Here is a 23,062-nt window from a genome sequence, read left to right on the forward strand (position 1 = left end):
CTCGCTCCATGCTTGTTCTTTCCTTGTGATGGCTTCACCTGATAATTCAGAAGAGAGATTCTGGCTTTGTTTCCAGCTCTGGAAATGGAATTGGGAGTGAAGGTCAAGAAGATGCAATTTTGGATGCAGTTTTGCGAGGACAGATTGATTACCTGTGGGGATATTTTAAGAGAAATCCCAAGATAATGAAAAGTTGTCCAGCTTGCTCTATAATTCACAATATAGTGATGGGAGATGGTGGCTGGGCTCCAAAGAACTGAGTGGGCTTGTACAATTGGCTTGGGTCAGCCAAGTGGCATATTTTACTCTTTTCAGCAGCTGACTCTCAAGCTAGATCACAAACTGCTTTTACAACTCTTTCTTTTCCAAAGCAGTTTGCACTGAAGGTGTGAGGGAAGCTGCTGTTTAAGGAAAAACAAGTCTAAAGCCTCCTTTGGGTGAACAGACTAGTTTTGCAGTTATTTTAATCCAGGCCAGCACTGACAACTGAGTCTTCTTGATGACCCTGACAGTGCTTTGTTGCAGCAAAAGAGCAGTAAGCCATGCACCTGCCAATTCAATGCAAATAGAATTTGTGGGAATTTTGTTCAGTAGGCAGACATGGAAAAGCCATTGTCACTCAGGTACCTGTGTGTTGGTGGGCCACCAGGTATTCAACTTTAAGCTCAATTTCCCTGAAGTTGCCTGGCTTGCTTTTTCATGCTGCTTTTTCAGAGCGTGCTTCTCTGTTCTTTTTGGAACACATCCATGCTCCCCCCCCCCCAATAAATTCACCTTTTAAAAAAATCAGCACCTCTGCATTTCTTCAAGCTAATTGCTGGAATCAGTGAATGCATGGTTTAGCAATTAGGTTTAAGAAATAACAACATTTTAATTGGCTGCCAGCTGCTTATAAATTCCATTTGTTCACAAAGCCTGCCAGGAAATTAAAGCAAGGGGAGGCTTAGATCTAAAACACAACATGCTCTTTTCCAACAGTAGCATCCAATACCTACAACCTGTGTAAAGTCTTACCTGAGGCAGGGAGCTCCCAGAGTTGCACCCAAGAGGTTCAAGGGGCTGCCATGGAATGCAAGTATTATTCACACACATCGTGTGTTTTCTGTTTGTATGGAGGGGGTTATGAATCCCAGCCAAAATCTCTTTTCATTTGCCTCTTGAAAGCAAACTACTGTTATCAGACAGGATTAGAGCAGATCAAAGTAGATCTCTGCTTTACTTTATACCCATGGTACAGTCTTGTTCATCCAGATGTTTTGGACTACAACTCCAAGCTAGCTGACTTACTGCAAGGCCTTAGAAAAAAATACATTTTTTGTGATAGAAAGTCAATTTTTTGACACTGGTTACTGTTAATTGTGTCACATTGACTTCACTCGGAATAGTTCTCCCCCCCCCCCTTGCTTTAATGTAAATTTCCTTGGATATCTGAATGCAATACACTGTGGCCAAGGGTGGCTAAATGCTTGAGTGGCAACACTTGCTAGTTCAACTGTTTGATGTGACAGACTTGCATTCACAATGCTAAGCAACATTCTGCTCTCAGCCGGTGCTCCAGGCAGCTTGTATTCCGCTAACTTTTACTCAAGAGTAGATCTATTGAAATGAATGAACAGAGCTAACTTAATTTCAACTATACACACTACTAGGAGGTTTTAAAAACATTCTGGGTGAATTGGTGGCAATGGGATATTAAAGAAGAGCAGAGACCTAATTTAATGTGCTTATACAAGTGAGGTTGGGGGAGCCCAGTATCCCTAACACAGTGCAATTAATGACAGGCCTCCAAAACTCTTTCGGGGGGTAAATACTTCCATTGGTTTTATTTCTTTTGCAGGTGAACATTATCCCTATAATTGCCAAAGCTGACACGATTTCCAAGAGCGAGTTGCACAAGTTTAAGATCAAGATCATGAGCGAACTGGTTAGCAATGGAGTCCAGATCTATCAGTTCCCCACGGATGATGATGCTGTGGCTGAGATTAACTCTGTGATGAATGTGAGTAATGTGCTTACTGCAACAAGTTTTTACAGTTTTGTATTGATAGCAGTGACGTATCCAAATTGAAGATTGTGTGAACTGGTAGACTCTATTTGTAGTAGTGCTTTGGTGCTATTCCTCCCATTTCTCAGTGGAGCACTCCTTGTTGTATAAGGAAGCAGTTGGGTCTTGTTGGGTTGGCTATTGCGATGGCGCGATGGCCCTTTTCCCCCTGGCGCTGTTGGGGCGCACTCACTTAAAAATAGAGTGCGCCCACCTCACAGAACACCACTTCCACAAATTCCCTCAAACTACCCCAGATTATCTTGTGGGGGACTTGCGTGAGGTAGAACTTAATAATTAGGAGTCTCAGGCAGGATTTGTTCAAATAAACAATAACAATTTTATTTAACAAGGAAGTTTATGACACGAGTGGATAAAACTTAGGATACTTCCATTTACACTGTTATTTTACTTCAAGGTTTTCTCAGTTGTTTCACACTTAATACTTTGGTTCTTAACTTAATACTTTGGTTCTTAACTTAATACTTTGGTTCTTAACAAGGTGGTACTTTCTGTCAGTTACACACCCCTTAGGCAACCCTACTCCTGAGGTACTCCAAGTAATAGACCCAAGGTTTCACTGGTTTGGGAGTCTTCTCTTACTAGAAGAATCTCTCCCCTCCTGACTGGAATGAGACCTAAGTAAATTGTCTCTTTATAGCCTATACTTTTCCTGTCTCAGCCTCCCAGTTAATTCCTGGCCTGATTACTCGTACAGGACACCACACACTGTCCTTCACACTAAGCTCAGAGACTCCTTTCTCTAGCTTGTGATATTTTCCTCAGAGTGGATGCTTCTACCCAGAACCAACTCTCACTCCCTCTCTTCCTGCCTATCCTCCCACCCTCAATCCCAACCTACTCCAAAACCTCCTCCCAACACTCCCTCCAAAACTCACTAAAGCTCTCTCCAAATCCTCTCCTTTTCAACCCCTCCCCCCCCTGAACATAGGCCAGTCAAAGGGTGTCATACATTTCTGGCATGGGGAAAAGAAAAAGAAAATACTTGGGGACCCAACCTGCCCTAACAAAAAGAAACTTTTCCGTCACAGCTATCATGATATACAATAAATACTCATGGGTATTACCAAAATTACTTAGTACTTTCCCAATAAATCGAATGCTAAAATGTGGTACACAAATAGTCCTACACAACCCAATTACCTGAACTGGACACTCTTTTTAAAATGCCTCTTGCTTAAGCTTGCACTATGGTCAACTTCAAAACAGCAGACAGTGCCAGACAGAGAAGAGATACGGAACATCCCTTTCACACTCCTCTTTGAAATGGGGAGTGAATTTGCAATGCTATCTCTAAACATACTGTGTATGTGACAGGATCTACAAGTTGCCTCTTCCCATACCTGACTAAGCTGTGGATTGTAGAAGCTGAGTGAGTAGGAATACCAGACATCCAAAGTACTTTCCTTCCATCCTTCTTTCTTTCTTTCACCTTGAGTTGCATCCATATAAAGACCCTGTTGGGTGGATCAATATGATTACTCTTATATCTCAGATATAAGAGATCATTGAGGCAAAACCTGTTGCTTGGGCAGTAGCTTGCCTACAGTTATTTAATGGTAAGGATTCACCCCATGAGTCCCATCTGTGGAAGCCCTGAGCAAGCATCGTGATAGTATACATCTGAGCAATGAAGAGTCAGGTGGGATATGGAATATATAATCTACCCAAAAGCATTCTTTTTGGCAAAGGTTGTTCTTGGAGAAAGTGACTGTGTGAAATCTTCAGTTCTTGGTTTATAGTTGAAAATGCTACGTCCCGCCCCCCCTTTGTCTTGTTTTAGTGTAACAGCAGAAGATTTTTCAGAATAAGTTTCTTTCTGCTGTCAGCAAAAATGCCAATACCACAGATGTGGGAAATGTGATTCTGTGCTATGAGGAGTTGAACTGAGGCTGAGGGCGCAAATGACATTTTATATTTTGCACTGAATTCCATGGTTATGTGTCATTTTAGGCTCATCTGCCATTTGCTGTTGTAGGAAGCACAGAAGAGGTAAAGGTTGGAAATAAAATGGTGAGGGCTCGCCAATATCCTTGGGGTGTGGTACAAGGTAAGTCGGAAGCCAAGCCTCTTGACAGTGTTGTGTAAACTTTCCTTGATTGTTTCCTGCTCTTGTAGCTATATGGGCTGTAGTCACCTTATTCATACTCGGGAGTAAACCCATTGAAATGAATGGACATGACTAATGGATCATTAATTCCAGTAGACCTACCCAGAGTATGACTAGCCCAATTGGTTTACTAATGTTCATTTTTATGCCAAAGTCAGCTTGCCCTCAGCTCCAGGGAATGTCACAGTCCTCTTTCCTATAAAAGTCTTTCATAAGGAACATTCCTATCATGTCACCTTTAGATGACAATTAGGTTTTTTTCCCTACTTGTGCTTGGCACCATCTAATTTTTAGCACCTGGCAGTTTATTTTGATGGCTGTTCTCTGTTTTCATTGCTAGGCTGGTATTTTATTGTGTCATTATACATTTTTTATTTTTACTGATTATTTGTCAGTTGCAGTATCTGTGGAAATGTTCCCCGGGGGGGGAGGGGGGCTTTAAAAGCACACACAAAAAATTATGCATGCTGATCTGGCAAGGCTCTGTGGTGTTTTATTTTACATTTGTTTTTGTAAGCTGATTTTCCAACAACAAAGTTGAGCTGAAAGTGGTTCCCAAAGATAGCAAAGTGCATTAAAAACGGATGCTGTTGCTATTTTTCCATTTATTAATTGCTTCCTATGAAGAATCCCAAAGTGATTTTACAATACAATTAATACATTTATAAAACCATTGCATATATACATTAAAAATAAATTATATATAAATACAAAAACAATTAAACAATACTTCAGGTGATCTATTAATATAAATCAAAAGCAGATAGTAATAATGCAATAAATACATCAATACACAATTAAAATACAGTTGAATACAAGGATACAAAAACACCCTCATGGTCGCCACAAATTCATGCTACATGCTTACTAAGCTGCTCCTTAAACCAAGGCTTTCAAGCATAGTGGCACCAGTAGTTTTAGAAGACTGTTCCTGATTAAATTAGACAGGCTCCTAAAATTCTGGTGTTTATCTGTTAAAAACATTTTTGTTTCATCAGGTATTTTTAGAAAATTTATTCAGTTCTCTGTTGGTTCTGTATTTTTTATTTTATGATATTTTGATGATTTTATATTACTTTTTTGGTGTGTACCACCACAATATTTTCGTTAGAAGCTAGTGGTATATAAATACCATAATAAAGAAATGAAAAACATTTTTTTAAAAAACCGGTTTCACTCAAATATGTACCAGACACAATCATTTCCTGCTTCCAAATAAACAAGCCTAAAACAATAAATCACCATAAACAATAATATGGATGATATCCTGCATTCCATATTTATTTATACAGAGGCAGCAATCCGAAATGCAATTGCTAAAGAGTAAGTTAAAGCCTCAGCGCCTAGGACTTGCCGATCGAAAGGTCGGCGGTTCGAATCCCTGCGGCGGGGTGCGCTCCCGCTGCTCGGTCCCAGCGCCTGCCAACCTAGCAGTTCGAAAGCACCTCCGGGTGCAAGTAGATAAATAGGGACCGCTTACCAGCGGGAAGGTAAACGGCGTTTCCGTGTGCGGCTCTGGCTCGCCAGAGCAGCGATGTCACGCTGGCCACGTGACCCGGAAGTGTCTCCGGACAGCGCTGGCCCCTGGCCTCTTAAGTGAGATGGGCACACAACCCCAGAGTCTGTCAAGACTGGCCTGTACGGGCAGGGGTACCTTTACCTTTACCTTTAAGCCCCTTTTGTACCCAAGGGTTATCTCTGAGTAAATTTTACATAGGATTGCTAATCGGACGGCACGAAGCTGTCCTTCTCTTAACAGAGGAAACACTCCTTCAATTCTGCTTAGAATGTTACACCAACAAAGGAAACCCCCAGGAATTTGGGTCAAGTTGGTGTGTATAAACCATTGGTAGGCAAACTTAGGCCTGGGGGCCAGATCCAGCCCAATCACTTTCTAAATCCGGCCTGCGGACGGTTTCGGAATCAGCGTGTTTTTACATGAGTAGAATGTGTCCTTTTATTTAAAATGCATCTCTGGGTTATTTGTGGGTCATAGGAATTTGTTCATTCCCCCCCCCCAAAAAAAAAATATAGTCCAGCCCCCCACAAGGTCTGAGGAACAGTGGACCAGCCCCTTGCTGAAAAAGTTTGCTGACCCCTGGTATATAAACCATCCATTTTTTCACAATGGCTATGCTCCTTCTCTTCATTTGCTCAGTTGAGAATGAAAGCCACTGTGACTTTGTAAAGCTGCGAGAGATGCTGATCCGTGTCAACATGGAAGATCTGCGGGAGCAAACTCACACTCGCCACTACGAGCTTTACAGGCGGTGTAAGCTAGAAGAAATGGGCTTCAAAGATACTGATCCTGACAGCCAGCCATTCAGGTGAGAGAGCATCATCCTCTCCATTCTTGCTTTCCGCTGGAATACCTGCACAGGTGTGTGAAGGCTGCAAGTTCTGTCAGAATCTGGGGCACTCTCGTAAGCAGGATGACAGTAATGTGTCATGTCCTTACTGCCTCTCCGCCTCCCTCTTTGACACATGCATGCGCAACACATGTACCTAGGTGTCGCTTTATAGCTGCTTATTGTCTTCTGTTGTTTTTCATCACCTTTTAACGTCTAAGTGATTTGAGGTTTGTGTGTCTTTTGTGTCTTAACCAGCCTTCAAGAAACCTATGAAACCAAGAGAAAAGAATTCCTCTGTGAGTTGCAGAAGAAAGAGGAAGAAATGAGGCAAATGTTTGTGAACAAGGTCAAGGAAACAGAGTTGGAACTGAAAGAAAAGGAGAGAGAAGTGAGTGGCAGAGAATGGAATCTGGGCCACTGGTGGGTGGGTGTGGGTGAGTGTGAGTGTGTATACCTATGACACTACAATTACAATATTCCAACACTGAGAACCAAAGAAAATGAGAACTTCCTTGCTGGATCCAACAGAGGCCTGTCAAATCCAGCATTCTGTCTCCATTGATAAGAGCAGCCAGATCCTTCTGGGAGCATTAAAGGGACATTCATCCTGTGGGGAATGCATTAGAGGGTTAGGATTGCTCCCTAATTTGTTTAATCCATTTTTAAAGGCCATCTAATCTATTGCTGTTGACTACCTTGTGGTAGTATATACCTTACTTTTTGTGTGTGAGAAACTACTGCCAGTTTATTTCATAGGCTGGCTCAAACTTTTGTTTTATATGAAGGTTGTGGAGGAAAGTCTTAAAACTTCTGAACTGTTGTATTTGAATTTATTAAGATTAAGGTTTATTGCTCCAGGGCTTTCAGTATCTAAAACCTAGATGAAACGATCCCAAAATGACTGCATCCATGTCATACCTCCAGCATTATCTTACCCTAGCTATGAGCTGCTTCATTTTTTGTAAAAGAAACCTTTCAACTACAGTTGCACCTCGTGTTACGTACCATCCCCCTTACGAATGCTGTGAGTTATGCGCTGCGCTAACCTGGAAGTAGATGCCCCTTGTTGCGACCTTTACCCCGGGATGCGAGCGGAAGTTGCGCTCCGGTAGCACAGCAGCAGTGGGAGGCGCCATTAGAGAAAGCACGCCTCATGTTATGAGCAGTTTGCTGTTACGAATGGATCTCCAGAACGGATTACGTACGTAACACGAGGCCCCACTGTAATCATGAAGGCATGTTGCTATCCTTCAGGAGCACAGGGGACTAATCTGACACATGAAGGTCAGGCAAGTGGGTGCCAAATAATTGTAAACCTTTGTTCTTCAGCTGGAACTAAGGGCTAGGCCATATATTAATGGAGTGGAGGAATTGCTGTTTTTACTACAGTGGTCCCTCCACTGATGTCTGTGGAAAGAACCCGCACAAGTCAGGCAGATTATTCTTCCCATGGTGGTATGCAGGTGTATTGAGACGCAGAATTAGTCCATCCCACATGGATCCATTACATAGATGTTAATCAGAGCAGTGCTGGATCCCGAAGGGACACCTGTGTTTCTCATTAGGGTTTAACTCTGTCCTCTGTGGTGACCTGTAGGACACACTTGCTTGGATGGGAGTGCCCTGCTGTAGGTCAGGATTGGGTACTACTTCCTGCTAGTGGAGGCAGCGCTGACTGGGTTTTTTCCTCCCCTCCTTTGGCCAGCTGCATGAGAAGTTTGAACATCTAAAAAGAATGCATCAGGAAGAGAAGAGGAAAGTGGAGGAGAAGAGAAGAGAGCTGGAGGAGGAGATGAACGCCTTCAACAGGAGGAAAGTGGCAGTTGAAACCCTGCAGTGTCAGTCTCTGCAAGCCACTTCACAGCAGCCACTGAAGAAGGACAAAGACAAGAAAAAGTAAGCAGTTTGACATGAAATTCACTTTGTTTCCATCCTTTCCCAAGACATTCACACCCAAGTCAAGTCATCTAAAAATACTGCAACAGATGAGTTGTTATTATTATTATTATTATTATTATTATTATTATTATTATTATTATTATTTTAAAAGGAGTGGGATGGAATGAGGAGGGGCTCAAGATGTGGTTTAGACAATTTCCAGAATTATAAAGAAGCCCCAATTTCCCATTCTAACAGAATAAGCCAAGGAAATGTTGTATAAATTTTAGCCGTGGTATTGCAACCATACCAGAGATTTGGGGAGGGAAAATACCTCCATCTTAGACTAATGAAGATTGATCCAGTAAATGCCTCTTCTGCCCCCAGGATAGTCTTGTCACTTTTTCTTGAAGTGCATTAGCAATGAAAACAAGCATAAAACAATTTCATACAAAAACAAGTTCATACACACACACACACACATACATATACATATACATATATACACATATACACACAACTAGTATTAATTCTTTGCCCACTGGCCACCATGAAAGGGAAATAAGAGAGTTCTATATAAATAGATCAGTATTGTTTTATGTAGTGTTGACATTAAGCATCCCCAACAGGGATTCTTGTTCCATGGGATCTTGAAATGCAGTTGATTTCATTTTGGTTTAGAGTAGGTTCTGTTCTCCATGTAGGTCTACTCATTATATTGGACAAATTTAATGTTCAGGCTGCATATTGTGTCATACCTCAGCATGAACGTGTGCAGTTGCCTTGATACAGAGTCAGACCATTAGCCAATCCAGCCCATTACGCTGAGAAGCAGTGGCTGCCCAGAGTCTCAGGCAGAGATCTTTCCTACACTGCTGTGTGAGATCCTGCTAACTGGAGATCTTACAGATAAAACTGGGAGCCTTCCCTGAGGCAAAGCATATTCTGTACCACTGAGTCATGTTTCATCCCTCCAGATAAACTGGTACATGGGACCCTAGCAATTACCATGTTGGAGCAGATCAAAGGTCTTCTAGTCAAACAGGGGCCAGCCATGTCTCTGGGAAGTTTAGAAAAGAGCATATTGTGGAGATACCACTTTTGATCTTTGTCTCCAGTGTCTGTTAACTGGCAGACTAAAACAGGACTTCCATATTCAAAATATATTTGTTGGATCTCATTGTAAAGCTGTCTAAGCCAGTGACCACACTGCATCTTGTGATACTGAATTCCACAAACGAGTTTTCAATATCCGAATAAGCACATTTTTGTTTTGAATCAGCTGCTAAAAGTGTTTCTCCGATGTACTCTTCCGGCAGGTTATCACCTCTTTATAGCTGCTACTCGTAGTTGAGCCAGCTGCAGTACAAAATGGGGATAAACAGGGATAAAAACCATACTACTACTTTGCTACACCTGGTATTTTATACTTATTAAAATATTGAAGTTCATGGAGGTCCAGGCCTTGTTTTTGGTAACCATGCATCATAATGATAATGAAGGTGAGAATACAAGGCAAGGATTAGCTCAGTTCAAGTTTTAATTTAAGTACAGTTTCCTGCTACATGTGTGAGATTGTTTGAAGACCATGAAATCCCTCCACTGCAAATTAATAATTTTCCTGCTTAGAACGTACTGAAACTTCTGTGGCATATTTATTTTTCTTCTTCTTGCTAATACTTCTTTTTCTTGCTAATACTATGGAGGATGCCTGCCTCTCATCTTTAGCATCTCTTCTATTTGATCTAGGATCCAAGAGCCATAGCTTGTTTTATGAGATATACTCTGATTCACGTCCGACGGTTTTCAGTGATCTGCTGTAATGCAGTCTTTGTTTCAAAGTATTGCCATGTGTGATACGGTTGCATGTCCAGCCTTTGAGATTAAAGGTGCCCTTTACTTAAAAAGGCGAGGATAACGCTGAAACATCTTCCTCAACCTACGCTTGCCTATGAATACTTGCCAGCATTCATATGCATACCTAGCCAACCAGCTGCAGAAGTTGTGCATATCTTCTCCTTCTGGTCCATTCAAGGACTAGTACGACAGTTTTGATGCTTTGTTAACTCTAGAGAATGTAACATGCATTCTAGTCTCTGCTGTGGTCTGTAGCTTCCCCAGACCTCTGCCCCTGGTTTTTCTACCCTCAGTTCAGTCAGAGGCAACTCACCTGTTCAGGTATTCAGAACCACACAGCAATAAGCCTGTGTGTATCTGAAGAAGTGTGTATCTGAAGAAGTGTGCATGCACACGAAAGCTCATACCAAGAACTAACTTAGTTGGTCTTTAAGGTGCTACTGGAAGGAATTTTTTTTGTTTTGACTATGGCAGACCAACACGGCTACCTATCTGTAACAGCAATAAGCCTGTGAAGGAAGAGAGCAGGACTGACACACTGTGCTGGTTTCTCCTGCCCCACACCGCCACCACTTCCCAATGCTGTCTGTGCATGTTTGCTGAGGGTTCTGGCTCACAGGTAAAGCCCACATGTCCATCAGGCTCCTGCATTGCAGACATGCCCCCAACACAGAGACAGAATTGGAGAGAGGCTAGCATGGATGTAGAGGCAGGGCAAGGGTGCACAGTCCTATTTTTCTTCGCCGTGCAATTATAGTCATGGTTGTGAAGGCCTTTGTAGACCTGAAGTTGCTTAGCACATACGTTGATATCCTCATGCTGTTGTTAGAGGTCAGGGTCCCAGACGATGCTCAGCTGATGCTAGCTGCCAGCTTTTCCAGATTCTTATTCCCAAGAGTGGGCTCACATGTTACCTTTGTAGCATGAAAGCCACTTCTGCCTGGACCCAGGGCACTGCCAGATTAGTCACATCTGTAAAGAAGGAACTTGCCTGTATTAGGATCATGGTGGGGATCCTTCTTTCCTACTGTTGTCAGGAAGTGGTGGTGACATCACTCTACCATGTGAATGAATCCTGCAATGATAATATTGTCATTGGACAATATAATCCGCCTTGGATCCGTGATCTCTGTTAGTTGCTTATTACTGCCCAGATACAATGCATGCAGCTTGGGCCCTAGGAGTAATAAAGCAGGTTTTATAAGAGATTTTTAATGATCTGTGTAATACAAGAACTGTTGTCCTTGCAGCTACAGTGTAAAAGAGAGGAATGGATGACATTCTGCAAGTGGCATATAGTGTACCAGAGCTGGGGAGGGTGCAAAAAATGGTGTAGGCAATGTTGGGGGGAAAACTTGCCTGAAGCAAGTTGATGTGAACTTGACAGCCAATGACTTTCTGAGCTAATGTGTGTTACAAAATTCTAGCAAGTTGCTTTGCCTCAGAATGTTAGTAGTTTTGCATTAACTATTTAACTTCAAGGAAAGAACCCTAGTGTTTTTATGTGATTTATATTCTTTATCTTTCTTTTAAAAATGATATGATTGTGTGACTAAGCTATAGAACTGATCAACAACTACATAGTCTCAGATGATGTAATATTTGCTGTGTAATACACAGTGCAATCTATTTTTTCCATGCATACTTACCCTAGGTAAGTGGATGGTGGCGATTGTAAGATAAATTGCCCATCTCTTACTAGTAGTTCAAACTAAAATGTCTAGCACAAGTTGTAGAAAAGTTACAGAATTGGGCTATAAGATTGCTGTAGGGGCTTCTGTCTCATATACAAGTGGCTTCTTTGTTCTTTACTCATGCTAAATTTCAGCCTCTTTATCTTCCATGAATTAAGAACGTTGGTGATGATTTGTGCTTGTGTTAAGCTTAATATAATGTCGTATCCTCTTGACAGATGCCTGGTTATCCTGATTAGTTCTATCTAACATTACTAGTGCCTATTTCTTTTTCTTTTTAAAAGAATTCAGCAGTTTTGGTGAACAGTCTATTTATATTTCTGTATGAATCTTATGGAGCAGCACTGTAACTATCCTATTTAGCATGAGCAAGATGACTTACAATATGATGAGCTAAAGTGAGTCACAATAGCCTGTCTAGAACACCAGTGTCAGCCACCGCCAATCCAGGATCTTGAACAGACCCAAGTCCTTCTAACAGAGATCTTAAAAACAGAAATGCCTGAGACTGAACTAGATGACTCATAAGTTTAAAACCTGTGGTCTGTTATTCAGGTAAACTGATTAATCTTCTCTCTAGTGCAATTAATTAGATTTTTTGTTTTGTCTTTTTTAAAAAAGTAAGGCAAGAATGATTTGATTTTGATCATGGAGTGGTCTGGTTTACATAGAACATTAAACCATGGTTTAATGTTATGTGGCCAAACCTTCGCAAGCCCAAGCAAAGAGTCAGACTCACATCACTTTCCTCCTTCTCCAGCCAGGAGTGTGACTTCTGCTGAGCTTAGTTTAACTTGCACATTAACTCAGCTTAGCATTACATACAGTATGTACCAGCAATCCTGGTTGGAAACTAGTAATGGTTAGTGAAACAAGCCAGCTTCATAATCCATAGTTTGAGGTTGGCTTGTTTGGAAACTAACATGGATTGATTTAAACCAGGATACTGGGTTCATGTGTAATGCTAAGCCAATATTTTCTGGAATCGAAACTAAACTCAGCAGAAGTTCTGTTGGCTGCGCAACAGAGGAAGGGAAGAGAATACTTGCCTGATGCTTTGCACAGGCTTGGGGAGGCTTATTCACAGAACACTAGACCTTGGTTTAGTGTGGCATGTAAGTCCCAAAGGATCACATTGCGTTTTTGCCACTAACATTGTGTTTGATATTGCTTTACGTTTTCGTTATGTTTGATTTTCTATTGTTTAATTTTTGCTTTTTATGTTTTCGTTTCAGTTGATCTCACACACAGACTTGTATGCCAGGAGCGGACTCTGTGCATTCATATGTTTTAGTTGCTTGCTTTTCCACCTTGTGAATCCTTCTGTCATACCATTGTGCAAGTGAAACAGCATGAAAGACAAACTGACCATCTGGTGCATTTTTCAGTGACTGGATTGTGACTATGCAGGATGTTATCGTTTTTAAGAAAACATTTGCCTTGTCTTTGCAGATTCCCTGTGGAAAATACTCGTATTGCTAGTTCTGAAATGTCAGGGGTTTAATTTGTTTTAAACCCAATGAATTACTATCTATTTATAAAATGGCCCTAACTATATCTAATACATTTTTAAAAATGCTATCTTGATGAAAGAGTTCCTTATAAAAGTTTCTGTTGGGAACCTGTTTATTTTCATTTTTCAAATTTATTTTAGGTTAAATATCACCAATATTTTATTTTTAACAGAAATTGCAAACTGAATGCATTACGAGTTTGAAGTGACACTTTAAATTTATTATTTGAAGAAAGCAGTTTCTACTTCATAACGTGCACACTAGTGTGCAGTTTAAATAAGACAAACATCTTGTATATTGTTCTGCTATTTATATTATGTTGCTGAAGTGCAACTCCTTATTAAACAGTAGTTCCTTTTCTTTCACTAGTGTATGCTCCTGTCTGAGTAGATGTTCATCCTCAAACTTATTATTTTTAATAATAAATAAAATAAAATACAACTCCATAATCAAAAGTAGAACCTAGAAAATTGCAGTTAATGTTTATAAATCACTCTCTGCATCCATCTCCACTCTGGATGCTACTTCTGCCTTTAATGCTGCTCCCATTTTTTAAACCTGTTGATTTTGACTATCCTAAAATGACTGTAAAAAAACCCCAAGATTTGGATATTTCAGTAGTTGGAAGGAGATGGTCTCCTTTTTATGGTGGTGGTGAAACAATCAGTAAAAATGGCTTTGATAGAAAGAATTCCCTGTACTTCTTGAACCGAAGGCAGCTATCAATTAAAGTAATCCTGCAAACACCTAGATGTGAATATTTTTAAGGCAATGTCTTTGTGCAGATTTACATTCTTTAGCCAAGCTCACGCACATGAGTTGACCAAATCCAAAAAAGCCCCTTTAGACTCTTTAGACAAAATTAAGAGGGCTCCTTAACATGATTTGCTTTTCCAAATGTATCATGCCTTTTTGCCACATGCTTTGTGGAAGGATGCATTTGAGACAAGGCCTTGTGAAATGACTGCAACTTTTAAGGGCATCTCAGCCTGCCCGACAGGCAACCCTGAGATCCAGTAGGGTTGCCTGCTGTGAGTGGGGATGCAAATATATGTTGGACACCTTCATGAATTAAAAGTGAAAATGGCAAAGTTCCATGTCCAGCAGATCTCCCTGTAGTGAGGAAAAATGAGTTGCATGGCCCACTTAACACTAATTGGGCTGCAGGGCAACGATTTCTCAGGTCATCTATGAACTTCCACAATGTTGTTGAACATCACATTTTATTCTTTTCCATAAGCTTTGATGAGAAAACCCATATTCACGGCTAGCTGTAAGAGCTTGTTTGTGTAGAGAAGTACAGATGGGAGGATGGAAGACTTACTAAGGCTTGTGTACACACTCCTGTTTCCTCTGCATTCAGTGGGCTCCCACCACTGGTTTGGGAAGCCACGGATGACAAAGTTAGCTGCAGCCTGTAGCTCCTTGTGGAAGACTGCATTTTTATTCCTGCCCACCCCAGCCCCACCAAGCCAGCTTCAATCTGAGCTGAGAACTGCTCATTGGGTAAAAGTATCCCTTTCCTGTCTCCAACCTCAGGTGGGAACATTCAGGTAGGAACAATATACCAAGCCATGCTGATGTGTACAACAGCATGCAAATGCAGTTTTGAAACACAGTGAAAAAGAACAACCACCTTGCGTTTTAAGCCAATAATGTGTACACAGCCTGGGAGTCTCCTGCCAGTTCTTTTCGCTGTATTGTGCAAACCTGGGATGCACCTGTCACCCACAGGGAGACATGGACAAGCCAGGGGTCACACAGTTCCCCACCACCATCTCCCCCCGTCTCTGTGTAATGTTAAGTGACAGTTCACATCTCTTTTTTGCTATGGAATTAATTTAACCTTCCACTTCAGTTCTCTTCAGTGCTGTAGCATAGCCCGTTTTTAATTTTTAAAAGAGCAAAAGGCATCTTTTCTTGCTTGTCTCAAAGTAGCATTTAGCTATAGTCCGGGTCTAAGGTTCCTCATCTTTTCCCACAGAAGCCCATTACACATACTCAGATACTGAAACCCTGTCTTTTGTTTGTTTGGTTGTTTGTTTTTCTCTTAAAAGGACAATGTCTGAATATATTGAAAAATATGTTACAGTATTACTTGATAATTGTAAAAAAAAAAACCTCATGAAAAAATTATACTGGTACTGTTTAATAGCAGACCCACCTAATGGTGGTATAGTGGATAGTTAACCATTTTTAAGGCGTTTGTAGTAATCTGAATTTAATAAATAAAAAGGCTGTGCCTCTATTAAGCTAAATATATTTTCTAAAATATTACCTTTCAAAATAGTAGGGAAGGGGGAATGGTTGTGCACAGGATCAAATATGCTGCATTATGTACACAGTGACAATCCTGACACATGATCGGTTAAAGTTGCAAAAGCAAACCATGCTTGTGTGAAAAACAAGATTTCACATGAGCCTGGAAATTAATTAATATGAACAAGGCTGCAGGGTTGTGGAATAAAGGTGGAATAAAGGTGTGGTTTTTAAATCAGATATGCAAACTAATATAGCATGGTAAGTTTTCCAGCAGTTGCATAAGGCAGCAAGATCATCTATGCAAATATTTTCTTTCTGATTGGCTTTCTGGGAATCACTTTGTTTCAGCCCTATTTGAAAGTTTATGAAAAAGTGGTAGCAATAATGAAAAGATAAAACATGTAGACACATGGCCATAATGGCAATATATTTCTGATGAAGACATTCAGAATGTATGTAACAATATATTAAATACAATTTTATATATATATATGTATGTATGTATGTATGTTTGTGTGATTGTACCTTTATGTTGTGCTGACCATTTTGTCATTTTTAGTGAAATACTGGCCTCAATGTTTGCTGGCCTCAGTCTCTTTGTTAAACTTTCTGCAATAGTCTTCCCCAGTAGAAACCAGTATCATTTTTCTCAGCTGGGATAGTACTTGACTTTGCATTTTTTGTATGAGACCAAATTGCATATAGTAGGTTCTATATGTTATTTCTTATTTAATAAGTTCCTGGTTATTACAATGTGACACTAATCTTAAATTAATTCTTAAAACTAAGCTTGAAGATTCACCTCTTATGTGTGAGGTAAGAGAAACAGGAAGACAACAATCTGTTCAGATCTCTCCGTTCTGTATGTAGTTTGACGAATGGAAAGACCACTTTCCAGTGAACATGCATATTTTTCCGTTTTCAAGCTTGCATATTTTAGATGACTATTCATTTTGTAGTTTGCATATTTTGATTGGAGCAAAGCAGTTATTTCCACCTGGAAGATCGTACTGAATGAAACTTACAAGGAGGCAACAGGAAAACCTATGGAACTGATTTCATGAATTGCTAACATGTCACTCTCATTTTTGTTTTACAAGTTTTTTTAAGCTTTTACTTTTTCAGTTTCCTTTTTCAGTTTCAGTTTCCTTTGTACTTCTTTCTTTTTATTAAATGTTACATTTTATTTTGAGTTCTGGTCTTTTTATTTTGATATATATATATTCCTTTCAACCTATATCAATTAGACCAGTATAATGGGGGTGGGGGGAATAATTTAACAAATGCAGTTTGCATGTAAAACTCTGCTCTATCATCTCCTTAAACTGATGGGATGAAACCATAATTTCACTGATCTCGGTGGGTCCAGACCATTTTACATACACAAACACTTGGAATTAGGGTTTGTCTGGGTTTTTAAACAGTTGCATTGGGTGATATTACATACTTATATATCATTTTGCTCCTAAGGGTGGAGCAGGTTCACACATTTGTTACCCTGCTCTGGCACCTTGCTCTTTACAGAATTGACAAGATGGCACAGCATAAAGCTATAAGGCTAAACTTGCTCAAAAGAAACACAAGGCTTCACTTCTGGTCAAATCTAAGGGGGATGATGTTTGGCCTGGACATGAGGCAAAGTGCCTAATGTGCATGGCGTGTGCAAGGAATAATCTGGTTAGAAGTTTAAGGAAGTTGCATTGTCATGTATTATCAGCATTGACTTCACATAATAGTTTTAACTCTGAATTATGGAATGTATTGGCAACATAAAGGTGCCAAGGTAGAGAATCTGAAGAGGCCTTTCCTTTACAGGTAAAAGGAACTAAAGTAGTAGAATTTCAAATTTGCAGTTGTTGGGGCAGAACAAGTGAGGATGCTTGCATGAAATCTGCTTCTTCACAATGAGCCAGCTAATAAAAATGTGACCAACAGGGGGTGAAAATACTGTACCTGGAAACTAGGGAATCCAATATAGTCCACCAGATGGTGTTTCCTTCTTTCACTTTAAAAGGGCCTGAGCTGTACGCAGGGCAGGCCCACTCAAATGAATGCTGAGTAGTGATAATCCGTTTTCTATCAACTGCTTCAAGTTATAGTGGGAGATGCATGCACTTTGTACAGGTCCAAGAGATTTCACACTTCATTCACAGCCCCTGAAAAATACATCTCTAGAACAGGCATAGAAGTGTTCTTAAGTAATAAGCATTATTAGCAAACTTTACGCAACTCACTTACGTGAAAAGTTTGCGGACTGGCTGGAATGGGAGCACATCCTTAAGGAAGCCCAGGCTGGTTTCAGGGCACATAGATCAACTTTAGACCAAGGACTGGTATTGCAACATCTAGTGGAGAAATACACCTCAAAGAAAGGAGGCTCCCTCTATGTAGCCTTTATAGATTTCAAATCAGCTTTCGATTTGATACCCCGGCACAGACTTTGGGAAAAATTAAGTGCCACAAACATCGACAGACGTCTTTTGCTTCTTATCCGTAGACTACATGAAAACACTCGGATCCGTGTTAGATGTGACCGCTATGGGAACCTATCAAAGGAAATCCAAAGTTTCCATGGTGTCAAGCAAGGCTGTGTTCTTGCCCCTATTCTATTTAATTTCTACATAAACTCCTTAGTCAGAAAGATGGAGGATGCAAGTACTCATCCCCCAAACCTAAATAATATACCAATCCCAGTCCTTTTGTACGCAGATGATGCGGCACTTATTTCCTTCTCTTGTGTGGGTCTAAGAAAACTTTTACGAGCTCTTACAGAGTATTGCGAAGCTGAACACCTAATAATAAATTACACTAAATCAAAAATTATGGTGTTCTCCAAGAGAAAACTCCGACACAAATGGAAAATTAATAACCAACCTATTGAGCAAGTAACATCCTTTAGATATCTTGGAATAATCTTTGATGAGAAGGGATCCTGGTGCCATCAGATTAAGAATTCCATGGCAAATGCGCAAAGATCTTCCAGAGCTATCATAAGATTCTTCTATAGAAAAGGAGGTCAATATGTTCCTGCTGCCTCCCAGGTCTTTGTCGCAAAAATACTTCCACAACTGATGTATGGCACCCAGATATTTAACTGTCAAAAACTCAAGTCCCTGGAATCTGTACAAACTAAATTTTACCGCTCCCTACTAGGGTTACCTACCTGTGTTTCCAACACAGCCATTAGGCTGGAGGTAGGTCAACTCCCTATCAATGCCAGGATATGGATCCTGAAGATTCACTTCTGGCTAAAACTCATATTTTTCCCAGTGGGAGTGGCTCCATTGACTCTATTAGACCCGTTCCAGTCTAAATGGAGATTGTTGCTCTATGAAAAATTGAAGGGCCTGGGGCTTTCCCCACAAGAACTTATAGCCTCAGGTTTTGAAAAGGCTAAAAGGATGGTGAGCCAGCGAATAGGAGATGTAGAGCTTCAGGACCATATGAGCAAGATAGATAAATATCCAGCCATCCAAGATTATGGAAAAGGGTTCAATCTAACACCATATTTGCTGGATTTACAAATCGCAAAATACAGGCGGGCGTTTACCCTTACCAGATTTGATGTACTGCCATCTGCCTTACTAAAGGGCAGATACGTGGGCAAACCCTATGCTGAACGAGTCTGCCCATGTGGTCTGAAAGAGGTGGAAACGGTTTCACATGTGTTGCTACACTGCGACCTCTACGGGGATATCAGGTCACTGTTTATTTCCCCTATCGTTCAGAAATTTCCAGGTCGATCTGAATCTCAGCGGCTGAAAATCCTACTAGGAGATAAAAACCCAGAAGTAACACTGAAAGTGGCCAAATTTTCTGCGGCTGCGATCAAGCGGAGGGCTTTAGCTGTAAAAAAGTAAAAGACCTGACCCCTGGACAAGCCCCCTCATTTTTTTAAGTCTATACATATATTGTACTGCGTGTGTGCGTGTGTGCGTGTGTGCATATGTGTATTGCTTTTATGTATAATTTTACAATTTTTAATTGACACCATTACTCCCCTTGTAAACTATCGTTGTTTTTTCTGGTCTATGACCGTAATAAATTAATTAATTCATTCATTCATTCAACCCCCCGTTCTTAAGTAATGTCTTTTTACAATGATAGCATGAGTAACTGAACTTTGAATGGCTTCCTGAAGCATCACAGTTGCTACAGGTATTGCAATTCAGTATAAGGAATACACATTTGGGGGGTGGGGAAGAAAGGGCAAGCATGTTAACTTTGCCCCCTCCTCAACCATGAAGGAGGATGGTGTGAAGCAGGTTTCCTTCCATATCCGTGGCAGCTTCCTGCGTGTGTAGGAACCTTGATCTCATAGGGTTCCAAAATGCACAGTGCACCTCCCCACACTTGTCACCTTTTGCTTATTTTTACAATGTAATGTCTCAAGAGTTTAGCTATGGGGCTTGCCTTCTTAAGTCTTACCATGGTGTCTTAAATATTGGAGTGACTTGGGCATGGCTTGATCTTTTAAGAGGCAGGAACATCTTGAGGCGAGTGAGGACAAAAACAGGCAGAAAGGTCAAATAGTTGGTTACAGTCTGCTAAAGTTATCCGTCAGGCCATGGATCCTTCCGTCTTTAATGGAAACAGTAAAAGCAAATTAATGGTTTTGCATATAGACTTTGTATGTGTAGTTAGGCGAGGAGAAATAAATGAGCCAGTTGGCTTCTTTTGGACTCTCCTTATGCTATATTCCAACGAGTGACAAGAACTGGGGGAAGGGCAGATAAGCAATAAGCTTCGCAGGTTGAAACCAGATCATGGCCAAATGTGTCCATCAAGGGTTCAACAGAGTTGCTCAAGGCTGCTTCCAGATTTGGGGGGGCAAAGTGCATTCTGATATCATGCCTATTATACTGATGAACCCCTCAGGCTTTCTTGGCTGTGGTGGCGGCGGTAGTGACAGTAGCAGCAGCTGCTGCCATTTTAATTTCCCAGAGTGCCCAGTGCTGTATCATGTTGGGAAATTAAAATGGAGGCTTACACACCTAGCTGCCTGATGGGGCACTGACAGCCCAGAGGCTGATCTAGGATTCCGGGTGGCAATATTGATCCGCAAGCTTTATTTAGTTTCTTTAGTTGTATTTGCTGTCTGTCCTCTTCTTTCTTTTTAAGTCTGTTTGAATCATTGGGAGCAGGTTACTTATGAAAGTATTTTTTTGCATTTGAAAGTTGCTAAGTGTGGGATGCAGTATGGCTTAGCTGTTGCTGTACTATCAAACTTCAATATATCTAGCTGCGTACACTTTTCTTTTATATTTTATCTGTCTAGAATGATAGTGACTACATATCTCTCTTAAAAGTTCAGCAGCAGGGTTAAATAGCCCTCTTCTTTAAACAAGACGGTAGAAATTTCCATGCATATACCTGGACTTCTATATTTCCTTGAGTTGCAACCATGTGGTTTCATGCTATACACTTGATGTAACTGAGTGAACCTGCAAGCTAAACACTGATTCTCTCTTGTTCTTTCTGTAGCTTCTTTAGTCTTCCCAGTTCGCGCTCCATAACATCAGGAAGATATGTAAATTAGAAGATTTATTAAGGCCAAAACACCTCATGCAGAAGAAATTTAATTGGTGCTTCTACTTTTTTTATGCTTGCAATGTATTGCACAGAAGAGATTCCAAAGCGAGAAGTGATTTGGACAACATTGCCTTGACCAGGTTTCTTGATTAAGTAGACATCTGATAATTCAACCATAAATTGTTAATTCCAGCTAAATGCATGGCATGCACTAAAACCAAAGAACTAATCTTCTTACATGATGGGTGAAAGAACCCCAAACAAAAGTTTTCCAGTGGCAGACTGAACAACTTGGCATGTGTTCAGCATGAAATAGATGCTGCTTTAAACTGCCGTTGTAAATGGGAGCTTGATATGTTTGTCTATAAATTTGGCTTTGGGTCTGTAAAGTAACAGTGTGTCCTAATTATGCTTCATAGACAAAAGTCCCACTCCTTATAACTTGCTTTTGTGGGACTAATAATAACAGCCCAATGTATTTCAAATTGGGGCTTAAAATACCAAATTTTAACTATCCCTAACCTTCCCGTGAAATTTAGAATCTTTTAGCGCTAACTATTTTGCAGAGGTTTCCCCTATATAAAATGTATTGTCAAGGTATTTTCTATGGAAGGAAAGTCACTCACTAGTTTCCTAAAAGGTGCCTAATTTGATAGAGGGAGGCTCCTCCTTGACCCATTTTCTTCTCCCTCCTTACTTCTGTATTTACATCTGTTTATTGTTACAGGAAATGGCTGGAGTGCCTCCAATCTTTTCCTATCTGCAAATAATAAATTGAACTCGATTCTGAAACCATTTTAAAAGGACAACTGATTGGGGAGGGGAAGAGGAGCCAGGAAGCATGTGGAAAGGGATTGCCATAGTGGAACTGAGAGGGTTGTGTTGTTGCCCATGCTCTCCTTTTAGCAAACAGGGTTTATTTTGTAACAAAGGCCTAAATTCCTGCCCTGTTCAGAGATAAGATCTAAAAAGACAAGTACAACATCTAGGAAGCAAAATAATGTTAAACATTCCTTTAACAAGCTGTTACTTGGCTATCTCATTGTGTTAAGAGAGAAAGCTATGTGGATAGGGCTTTGGTGCATTTTGTAATTTATTTATATTTTTAGCAAAATAAGTGAAACCCATAAATAAAATCGACAAGTATTGGAAAGGCAAAATGTGAGAACAATTGCTGTAAAGTTGGTGCTCTACAGTATTCCTAAAATGCAGCAGTTTGCTCAATTTTCTCCAAATTTAGCAGTTCTCTGGGGGGTCATTCACAGCGTGAACTGGCCACTCTTCCTGACTACGGGTGGGAGTTTCCACCAGTAATTCCATAGAGAAATTCCTGTGAATGGCCAACAGCACCCAGTGTCTCAATAGCTGCTTACTTTCTTAATCTCAGCCACCTTTCTTGGTATCGCCCCGAAATGTCGGAGAGATGCAAGCTCTATGACTGTATAGCAACTGTTTCCAGAGTTTTCCTGTCCCTGTGCCCTTAGATCTTGATGAGCACGAATTCAAGGGGAGATGTTGTTTTGTGTCGTGAAGGCTACGAGTAAGGCACCAGAAGATGGAGGCAGTAGCTGCTGCAGTGTTTTACAAATAAGAAACAGCCTGAATTCTGTTAGGTAGGTGACAGAAAGTGGTGTAAACATGGGGTGCATAGCTCTGGTTGTTTCTCCCGGCCCAGGCTGGTGCTTCAAGAGGGTATTTTTGCAGCCCCCTACTGCTCATGCTGGTCAGGCAGGACAGGGGAACGTGTCTCTTTGCAGTGCCAGCTTCCAGTCTAGCAAGACCAAGAGGCCCAGATCAGT

At 40.7% G+C, this 23,062-nt stretch overlaps 1 protein-coding gene across 5 annotated transcripts in view; it reads left to right on the plus strand.

Annotated features, from left to right (window-relative positions):
* Positions 1-22,113, plus strand: part of SEPTIN8 (septin 8) — a gene marked incomplete at its 3' end in the record, with an annotated part of 50,884 nt that extends 28,771 nt beyond the window's left edge. For 2 of the 5 annotated variants that reach the window (XM_083720262.1, XM_083720263.1), the window contains exons 5-10: positions 1,838-1,999; positions 4,019-4,115; positions 6,334-6,502; positions 6,782-6,914; positions 8,232-8,422; positions 13,191-16,923. In XM_083720262.1, coding sequence (XP_083576388.1) covers positions 1,838-1,999; positions 4,019-4,115; positions 6,334-6,502; positions 6,782-6,914; positions 8,232-8,422; positions 13,191-13,194 — 756 coding nt within the window. Of the gene's footprint in view, positions 1-1,837; positions 2,000-4,018; positions 4,116-6,333; positions 6,503-6,781; positions 6,915-8,231; positions 8,427-9,723; positions 10,611-10,769; positions 16,924-21,215 lie in introns of those variants that run through there. The other 3 variants (XR_014559704.1, XM_083720261.1, XM_083720264.1) reach the window with 3 other exon arrangements.
* Between the last annotated feature and the right edge of the window lie 949 nt (positions 22,114-23,062).

The sequence above is a fragment of the Podarcis gaigeae genome (genome assembly GCF_964106915.1).
Source record: "Podarcis gaigeae genome assembly, chromosome: 2".
In the NCBI taxonomy this organism is placed as follows: domain Eukaryota; kingdom Metazoa; phylum Chordata; class Lepidosauria; order Squamata; family Lacertidae; genus Podarcis; species Podarcis gaigeae.